Here is a 10,200-nt window from a genome sequence, read left to right on the forward strand (position 1 = left end):
CAGGTTTAACTCTGGTTCGGACCGTTTCCCCCAGGCTCCCTCTGTACCTGCTCTTCCTGGGCGTCAGCCTCCTTTTCCTGGTGGTCAACCTGGTCTGTGCCCTGCTGGTCAAGATGGCGGCTGCCGACGTCAAGGCCGTGGTGCTGGTGAGGGTCGCCGTCAACGACAGCCTGTTCGTCCTCTGCGCCGTCTCTCTGTCCGTGTGCCTCTTCAAAGTGGCCAAGATGTCGCTGGCCAGCATCTACCTGGAGGCCAAGGTGAGGCGGAGCCCCGGTGCTGCCGTCGGTGAACGGGCTCGACTCACCCACGCGGGGCGCATGCTTGTCTGTGTTCAGGGGACGTCCGTGTGCCAGGTGACGCTGATCGGCGTCTCGGTGGTGTTGCTCTACGCGTCTCGAGCCTGTTACAACCTGGTGGTGCTCGCACTCGCCCACATCGAGAGCATCAACACCTTCGACTACGACTGGTACAACGTCTCAGATCAGGTGACGCTTGCTGGACAGAGTCTCACTTTAGCTCAAGTCAGGATTTTCGAAAAGGTTTCTGGCCCTGACCTTTGACCTCTGTGCGTCTCCAGGCCGACCTACGCTCGTCGCTGGGAGATGCCGGTTACGTCGTCTTTGGGGTGATTCTGTTTGTGTGGGAGCTGCTGCCCACCTCACTGGTCGTCATCTTCTTCAGGGTCCGACGGCCTCCTCAGGACCGGGTCCGCTCCCCTCCATCGTTATCATGTTTTTTCAGCTTGTCTACAAACAGTGACTTGTCTCATTGTGCGTCATCGACCCACAGGGCACAGTCGGGCTTCCGAACCACGTCCTGTCCTCTAGAGGGTACTTCTTCGACAACCCTCGTCGCTACGACAGCGACGACAACCTGGCCTGGAGCATTCCTCCCCACAATGCATCAGCGAGGTCAGTCTGCAGCTCAGACAGACAGTGTAGAATGTTTGACACATCTGTGCAGTAAGAGAGATAATTCCTACTCATTTCTCTCTCAGTCTTTCCTCCAGCCGTCACAGCAGCTTCACGAGTCACTGCAACAGTGACGAGCAGCGTCTGACGTCGACCGGAGAGCTCCGCCCCTTCCCCTGACTCCACCAGTTACTGTCAGAACTATAGAAAATCAGTGTTCATCACAGTGACTAAATGCACCGTGTCTCAGGGTGACTGAGCTGTAAATAACCAGATTCATCATTTGTCATCGGCGATAAAAGGAAGGTGTGAGCAGGTCTGAGCTAACGAGCTGCAGCAGCATTAGCCTTTAGCATCACGTTTAGCTCACTGCACCTCTGCTGGAGTCCAGACAAGAAGGGAATGCGTCAGGTCGTGGATGGTTCTGGGATGAGTGCTTCATAATATCGACCAAGAGGCTCCAGATGTGACAGGGAAGCAGGAGGTGGCGACTGTAAAAGTTCTAGTTTGACCTCTGTTCTCCTCAGAGGACTTGATGAAGGGATGAAACTTGAAACATGGTTGTGATGAAGGACACGTGAAACTGCAGATCGTTTTGACACAAAGCAGGAAGTGAGACTCTGAGCTCTACATAAACTCATGTTATTTTGAACATTTGTATAGTTTCACTAAGATGACGTATTGTGTTGTTGTGTTTGACGACAATGTTAGTGTCTGAAAATACAAATTCTAAGGTTCTGATCCTTAAGTGTCCAGTTCTGATCAGAGCAGATCCACATTTAAACTAAAATTTGTCATTCAAACATCTTAAACACTGAAAGGTTTCAGGAATATTAATCGTTACAAGTTTCTGTTTCGGAACGGATCAAACTGGAAAAACATCCGAGTCTGATATTAATGTTTGGACATTTAAGAGTCAACATACAATAAACATTTAATGTGGGCAATAAATTTAAATCAATAGTTCAGTTCAAAGTTCAACTCATTTTATAAACTTGCTCATTGACTAAAATAGAGATAAATGTAATGAATGTAACAAAATAAAAATGACTGCAACTAATGTTTCATTGAGATAAATTATTTTAATCCCATGATGACTCAGCAAAACATCAAATTAAACTTTTCATGAACAAATTTTGGACTTGCACACTTTCAAACTTCAATTTTCTCCAATTCCAGTCATAAACTCATCTGAGTTTAAACAACAAAATGCACAGCTGCATTAAAGGCAGGAAGGAACAGGCATCACCAGGTCACACGGTGTCATGGCAGAAACTAAGCTAAACGTTGCAAATAACAGGCAACTCAACAGTCTTTGGTCCAGCTGACACTTCAATAAACAACAGCATTAAAGCGGAGACACAAACGGAACAAAGCAGTTCCACGGTTGGAGGCTGAGACTCACTGATTGACAGGTTCTTCAGCCTCGAGAACAAACTCTGATTTGCCTCCAGGAACTGGGCTCGTTTCACCCTGCAGCTGTGACTAGAGAGCGAACACAGACGCCGGGATCTGCTCAGAGTCCGCACATGCTTTAAACTTCCTTCTGTCAAAGCTTTAGTTTCAAGTCTGAACCATCAAAGACCACAGACAAAGTAAACGTGAGGAGTCTAAGACCTAGCAACTAACACTGATTGGGTCTAAAAGCGGGATGTTGACAGTAACAAACTTAAAGCACCTGAACAACAGAAGCTGCTCGTCCCAAAGACACTTCAGCAGCATGGCTCTCTCTCACACACACACACACACACACACACACACACACACACACACACACACACACACACACACACACACACACACACACACACACACACACACACACACACACACACACACACACACACACACACACACACACACACACACACACACACACACACACACACACACACACACACACACACACACACACACACGCTCATAGTAAAGTTAAGCTGCAACACGACACGGCTGAAGATAAAGCAGCAAAATCAAGTAGGCAGCAGGTTCATTCAGAGACAGACAAAGACAGATAAAGAGACAGACAGACACAGATAGGCACGAGAGGGACAGACAGACGTGACCTATTCATTCACAGTTACTGGGAAAATCTGCTCCTAATATGAAGCTTGTTTGTTTCTGGAATCGGGTCATAGTCTGTCATTTAGCTGGAACTGTTCACAGGTTGAGGTAAATATTAGCAGATTGGTCCAGAACCTCAGACTGAGCAACAAACATCTGTAGAAAGAGCAGGAGATGCTGAGAATGCAGAAAACCAACCAACCAACAGGCAGCATGGCCCAAACATCACTCCACGAGGAAATTGCTCCACACTCGCAGAGTCAACGCCTGTAGAGGGTTAGGAGGTTTTCTCCATCATCTGCTGCCCTGGACCCAAGTTCTCAGAAGAAACTACTGTGAAGGTCAAAGGTCATCGCTGGGTGAACTTTGACAGCAGAGAGAAAAGTCACATGTCCATGAAGGCAGAAGAGAAAACGCACGATGTTACAAGATAATCCTGATGAAGGAGACCTTCTGGGTGAGCTTCACATGACTGCAGAGCTGAGAGCTGGCTCCACCTGGTGGCCAGGAGCAGCATCGCCTGCTGTTACCTGGACTCCTTCAACAGCAGGCGGAAATTATGGAGCTGATATATACTGGTGGACAACCTGAAGGAGCGAGAACATTTCACACCTCTACTCCATCACCAGCTCCTGTCTCACTTTGGAATGTCTGGCCTCAGGATGCAAACGTGTCAGGTTCACCCCTTACCTGCTGAACGCGTTCATCAAGGCCACAATCTCCTGCCTGGTCAGCTGGAAGCCTTGGGAGGGACTGTGTTCAGGGAGATTTTTAATCTCCTTCTCAGAGAAGAGAATTTTTAGAGCGGTGCCAAGACCCTGAGTCTGTAGAACAGAGGAACAGGAAACATGTGACAGCAGCAGATCAGCTTGAAAGGTCAGTGAGAGCACAACTTGCCTGTAGTTTTCCCCACAGCCGACATTTACTGCAGCCAACGCAGTCCATGATCCTCGAGATGTTCTTAAAGTGGAGGCGAAATTCCTCCTGGAAGCAAAGATCAGGTGTGACTGAGTTACAGGCTGTAACCATGGAGCCAGCAACAAGAGGATGTCACACGCAGTAAACAGTCCGACCTCTAAACATCACTTCTGTTTCACCTTTAAGATCTTTGCCTCCATTTTGTGTCCTGCAAACATGGACTTCTCATCAAAGTGCATCGGAAAGATTCTGCAAGACAGCAGCAGCCGTTGATGACGAGGAGGAAAACGACAAAGCAAAGTATTTTAGGCTTCAGGGTTTAAAGCCTGTAGGAGACACGCTTAGACAATTCACACAACCAAACAGAAGGCAGGAGATGATGCTGCTCTGCTTGTTTTACACACATCTGTGCTTTGGACTCTTTATGAAGAGACATTTATTTCAGGATCAGGACAAACATCATCTTGTAGCAGAGGAAGCACCTGCAGCGTGTTTTACTCCAGCCGCTACTGGCTTGCATCCTGCTCAGTGTTAATGAACAGTCAGAGGACAGTTCATGAACTTGAACCTCTTACTTGATCTCATTGAAGATCTGCAGCAGCAGTTCTTTGGTGGCGCCGTCCTCCTGCGAGTTTCCTGTGTACAGGTTGACGATGGCCCGTTCAAAGTACGGCGCCACCTTGTACAGCGCCCGCAGCTCGATCAGGTACAGGAAGTAGAGGTTCTTCAGACGCCGCGTGCCCTCGCCCTTCGTCTCCGCCGTGTCAAAGCGGTGCCGAAACTCCTTGAGGTTTGGACCCCACACAGTGCGGCCCCAGCCCTCTGAGGCAGAGCAGCACACGTCAGCACGCCACACAACCACACAACCACACCACACTAGGGGCCGAAGGTTCGTACCATCCAGCAGGTGCTCAGCACACAGGTGGATGTTGATGCTGCTGTGGAGGCCAGAGATGAGTCGGTAAAAAACTCTCTTCTCCAAACACAAACCTGGAGGAAGAGATGAAGGAGACGAGTCTAACACTGAACCCTGCACATCAGTGGCCAGGCATCCAGGCCGTGAGGCGTCTAAGGGCGGTGGGCACAGCTAATAAAAGGGGTCTGGGCTGAATTCAACCCTGGTCATTGTAACAAGAAGCTACGCTGTGGGAGGCAGTTAGCAAGAAGTTCTGATCCAGCTGAACCGGATAACTAGAAGCTCTGATGGGTCTCAAGACTTGCAGAGAAAACAGATAAACCGACTGCTGTTCTCAGTTTAACCTTAGAGCCAGAAACATGACTAAAACATGACTGCACTTCACTCACAATAAAGAGGACTCACCTTCAAGCCACGTGTAGAAAGCTTCTCCTGCAATGCGAGGACAGATGTTAAAGTTCTGCTTTTAACCAGTTAAAAATAAAGTCTGATGCAAAAGGTCTGGCTCATAACTCACCATCGTCATCTCCTGATCAGAGAGAGGAAAGGAAGAGAACACAGCTGGGTTATTAATATGGCTCATTCACACATAGCTGACGGCTGATTCTAATATTCTGTGCATAATAAACACATTCATTCACATTAACACGAGACTGTCAGAAGCAGCTCAACACTAAACCTGACATTCTGTTCAGCCTCATCTCGTAATGATCTGACAACTGACACATCGATGTCAGCAGACAGTCCTGTGTCTGAATGTTTGATGGAAGCAGAATCTAAATGTCCAACTTGAACTTTAACCAAGATTAAAAAGTCCTAAACGGTCATGTCCTAACATTTAGCTTTAGAGATGTGCTAGTTCTGAAACAAGGACTTAGTGTTTGTCCTCTTTACTCTATTTTGTCATAATCAGGTGAAGTCAGAATTCAAAGAAAAAAAAACAACGCTCTTATCAGTTTTTCTGGAGTCAGAGGTTCAGCACTGACACAAAAACAAGCAAAAACCTTAAATGTTGAATGTTGTGTCAACACAATAACCCAAACTTTGTGCAATGAAAATAAACCTACAGCGTCGATTCAAACACAAGGTTCTTCACAGTAGCTAATGCTCATTTCTGCAAGAAGAACCTTTGACAAAGACACATGTGAACTGGACTCTACAGACATGCTATGAATCAGGCATCGATCCTCAGACTCACCTCTGCTCGGAGCCAAAGGATTCAGAGGTCGGTAAACTGATCTGGGCCTGTCAACACAAATACAGCTTTTATTAACAGGAAGATTTGTGCTCACACCAACAGTTCCTCATTTTACACCTCCGTCATCTACCCTTATTTCACAGCAGCTTTTTTTTGACTCAAAAAATGGTTTAAAACATCAACAAAACGATATTCCTCAGACTGAACATGTGAAAAGAAACAAGTCCCTTGATATCAGCAACCAAAGCACAAAAGACCTGCACTGTGCAAAGCCAGTGAATGCCTCAGAGAGCTGCTAAACCAGTGGTGAGCGAGTCCTACTTAAAGCAGTTTTCCTCATAGATGCTGTTCCACACTCTCCAGGCTGACGGACCCTTATATCCAGTGAATCGCTCGGGATTCAGCAGCAAATCTACGTAGTCGGCATCAGGAGAGGTTTCATCTGAAAACACAGGTTCAGTTACAGCCGTGAAATACAGCATGTGGAGTCAGCACTATTTCTACTGTGCTGAAGCGCTGGTCATCGAGTACTGAGCGCCAATCAAATGTGGTTGAGCTTTATCCACCCTGCAGCAGGAAACCCTCACCGTCCAGCTCACAGAAGTGATCCTGAGCATCATCATGTCTCGCCCAGTCAGCGAACGCCTCCTTACTCTGATTACTTAAACGTAAATACAGGAAGGACATAAACACAGTCACTAGAAATCTTTAAGTGTGAAACCAGTATTACTACAACTTTACTTACGACAGACGCCGCAGGACGGGCCTGCGGTCTCACCTCAGGGTGCTGTTGATGGCGCCCAGCTCCTTGGCCTGCTCACACTCCGTCATCTTCCCAGCAGCCTGAGCAAACTGCAAACACATTCAGTGAGAGACTTTAAAGCATCATCTGTTCAGACAGGGGAGCAGGCAGTGCAGGCACTCATTTCTGCACGGCAGCGTTGTACATTTGTTCTGTTTAACAGTTGGATACATTGTCACACCCGATGAAAACATGGCAGTGCCTGATGATAGATGTTTTTTTGTGCTGCTTCACCAATTAGGAAGTAGACAAAGCAATGAATACGTTTATTTTTCGCCTAAACCTGAAACGTGGTGATTTCAGCTTCAGAACCGCTTTAAAGCCGTAGCGTTGGCGAAACAGCTTCGACCTTGACTGCAGATGTCCAAACACCCGTGGTTCATAGACAGACAGACGTCAGGCTGTGAGCCAGGAGCTGGTAAACAGTGAAGGAAGATAAGCTGAGAGGACTAAGAGCACACACACTGCAGCTGGTGCTGGACTCTTTCAAACAGGTGCAAACCATTTGACGTCTCAGAGCTGAAAGCTCAAGGTCTGCGCTCACTACTAAAAGGCCATCAAAGCTTGAATCATGTTTACATCTCAGCTCTAAGTCAGTGACAGCACTGTCAAAGTCTCTCACCTTGTTGTAGTTCCCAGACTTGATTCCCACTGGAATTTTACTCTGTAAAACAAAGGCCCACAAATAAACAGCTAACAAAGTAAACTGTGTATGAAGCCAGTGCTAGTTAGTGGCTGTAATGTGAGCTAGTAACATTATTTGAAATATTTGTGAAGCGATGTGAGGATAGTTGACCTCTGACCTCTGGACAGGGCTCCACGTGACAGTCTTTGATGGAACAGTGTCCGTCATCTGGCCAGAAGGGACACGGCCTCTTCAGGTTCACCTGAAGGAAGAACAATTAGAGAAGAAATTGTGGCAATTTCCTGCAAATGTTTATATAAACCTAATGAATTTATTAGAGCTGACCTGCGAAAGACAAATAAAATTAAATGATGAATTACTTAAGTTATTTTAAAGTAGCATATTAGTTTGCTGGTGCTGATGTGAGCGTCTGCTGCAACTAGAACTAAAGTAGAGGCCTCGTCCGCAGCAGCTCTTACCCTGTAGTATCTGAAGTAGTCTCGCTCCATCAGCTTCTTCACGCGTGGATAAATCTTAAAGTTGTTGAACACGTCGATGCTCTCCACGTCACAGAAGCAGTCGTCCAGTACGCCCGTGAGCTGAATGGAGAAAAGAAGGATTTCACAACAAAACATTTCAGTTTGACCAAAGCTCTGCACAAACTGGACTCAGATCACATCAGTGTTTAGTTGCGTCTCCATCAGCCACTCTCTGATACGTGGACCCGTCACACCCTCCATCTTCAAACATAACGCATCACCAGCGTTACCTGAACCCACAATGCGCACTCAGCATAGAGACCTTCACCCGCCTGCACCCAGTAAACACCTGACCCATCAGCTGGAACACAGGCCACGTAACCACCAGCTGGTTTGTTCTGAGCTCAATTATAAAACATCAGAAAAAATAGTACAACTAATAGTACAACTAAGATAAAGCACCTGTTCGAACACTGATTTAGATCCATGGTTAGTCCACTACCTGTTCATGTGATGGTCGGTTCATGTTTTATTAATTGGTCTTTTCATCTGGTCTTGCACTGTTTGTCCAGTACTGATCTCTAGCTGTTCTTATCTACATGCAAACACATATGCAAACGAGCGTTTCTACTTCGTCTTTCAATACGTTACTTAGAGATACTTTTTTCTGATTCGTCCTAACAGAAAACTGACACAAGATACAAGTGATAAAACCTTCCCTTGGTACCAAAAAAGCCCTGTTTAGTAAGTGGTTTCTATTAAAACCAACCACATGGGCCCAGAACAAGGAGCCACTTTTAATACTTGCGTTTGTGTGACTCAGACGTGGTCCAGGCCTCGGAATTATTGCAACATTGCTCTGCCTGACGGTGACAAACAGCTGGAAGGTCTCAGCACGTTACAGCACACATCACACAAAGTGGCCCAGGCTGACCTCTGGCTGCAGCAGGCCACCGAGCGCCATGAAGCTGAGGAAGACACACACTCCCCGCATCATCCTGCTGCCTGCCCGTCTCAGGTCCATGGAGCATCTGCCCTCTGTGAGCCGGGTCCTGGGTCCCAGCTGCAGCTTGTGGAGCTGAGCTGTCACTACAGACCTTCAGACCCGTGCCCGCCCGAACCCCGCCTCCACACAACCAGCTGTCACACATGACCCGGCACTGTAGTCCTTTGCGGGCAGGGAGGCCGTTAGGAGAGCTTGTTGAAAGTGAGGCCGAAGACTACAACTCCCATGAGACGGAAGCTCTACCATAGCCAATCAGAGCACACCACGCTTTGCTATGGAACCAAAGTCAGTTTGATTACAAACGAAAAACGGAGTCTGAGCCCAAGACGTGTACCTGCTAACACACCAGAGTTAGATTTTTAAATGCATTGTTTATGTCAACAGCATTAAACGTGCGCGAGCCTCTAACGCAGTTTAACCACAATGAAACTTTATGTCCACTTTTTAAACGCGAAGCAGTTTCATTGAATAACTGACAAGAACGTGGCATTCCGCAGTTTGTCATCACTGTCAGTCGTGTCCTGCCTAAACATATTGACAGACCTTAATTTTAATCTCGCCAGAATTTAAAAACCTAAGACACGATTCGAGTTTGCTGCTGCTGCTAACTAGCATCACAACACGGTGACGTATGACGGTGGAAGCTGCTAGAAGCGGTGCTCTGCGTTCACTGCCGTGTTGTTTGTCCGTTTCACAACACAACAGTGATGTCTCTGTGCCAAGCGTCCGGGCTCGGTTCGTCCTATGTGGGTCGCTTACATGGCACAGGCAGCTCTGGTCCTGGTCCGAGGCTTCGCTCCGACGCTCGCTGTGTTGGGTTTGTGGTTTCACGTTGTTCTGGTGAAACCAGCCCACAACAAAGTTGCCGAAGAACCAGGCGAGCAGCAAAACCCCAAACACAGGCAAAGTAACTTTCCACATCCCTCGACGACCTGATGGTACCGGCGGGGAAATAAAGATCAGCAAGAATCCGCAGGAGTTCGGTTCCGCTAGCTAACTGCGGAAGCGCCTAGCTCAAGTTAGCGTCCGCAGGCTAACAGTGGCGTAAACGAGCCGTCAACGGTCCGAGGTCTGAACTCTCACGCCGACATACAGAACAGAACCAACGTCTTCGTGTTCATACAGAACTGCCTGAAGAAGTTTTGGACCTTCTTCTTCTTCTTCTTCTTCTTCTTCTTCTTCTTCTTCTTCTTCTTCTTCTTTTCCGGCGGTTGGCAAACAACTATTTGGTTCATTACCGCCACTTTGTACTGTAAATTGGAGCGTGGATCAAATGAACGG

At 47.3% G+C, this 10,200-nt stretch overlaps 2 protein-coding genes across 3 annotated transcripts in view; one reads left to right on the forward strand and one right to left on the reverse strand.

Moving 5' to 3' along the window:
* Positions 1–2,783, forward strand: part of gpr137bb (G protein-coupled receptor 137Bb) — a 7,957-nt gene extending 5,174 nt beyond the window's left edge. The window contains exons 3-7 of the mRNA XM_029154490.3: positions 35–257; positions 336–485; positions 578–706; positions 790–911; positions 998–2,783. Coding sequence (XP_029010323.1) covers positions 35–257; positions 336–485; positions 578–706; positions 790–911; positions 998–1,091 — 718 coding nt within the window. The 3' untranslated portion in view covers positions 1,092–2,783. The remainder of the gene's footprint in view (positions 1–34; positions 258–335; positions 486–577; positions 707–789; positions 912–997) is intronic.
* ero1b (endoplasmic reticulum oxidoreductase 1 beta) lies at positions 1,974–10,148 on the reverse strand. Of its 2 annotated transcripts, none has more exons than XM_029154307.3 (16): positions 9,679–10,148; positions 7,914–8,033; positions 7,613–7,696; positions 7,432–7,473; positions 6,786–6,859; positions 6,595–6,668; positions 6,329–6,449; positions 6,008–6,054; positions 5,327–5,338; positions 5,215–5,241; positions 4,791–4,883; positions 4,469–4,715; positions 4,073–4,142; positions 3,873–3,959; positions 3,666–3,799; positions 1,974–3,562 (listed from the first exon to the last, which is right to left on the reverse strand). In XM_029154307.3, exons 1-16 carry the CDS (start codon positions 9,838–9,840, stop codon positions 3,502–3,504), a joined length of 1,455 nt encoding a protein of 484 aa, XP_029010140.1. In that variant the 5' UTR covers positions 9,841–10,148; the 3' UTR covers positions 1,974–3,501. The 2 variants fall into 2 exon arrangements, with proteins under 2 accessions (XP_029010140.1, XP_029010149.1); XM_029154316.3 differs by lacking the exon at positions 9,679–10,148 and adding an exon at positions 8,848–9,614.
* Positions 10,149–10,200: the final 52 nt, after the last annotated feature.

This window comes from Betta splendens, chromosome 1, assembly GCF_900634795.4.
Source record: "Betta splendens chromosome 1, fBetSpl5.4, whole genome shotgun sequence".
NCBI classification, from domain to species: Eukaryota; Metazoa; Chordata; class Actinopteri; order Anabantiformes; family Osphronemidae; genus Betta; species Betta splendens.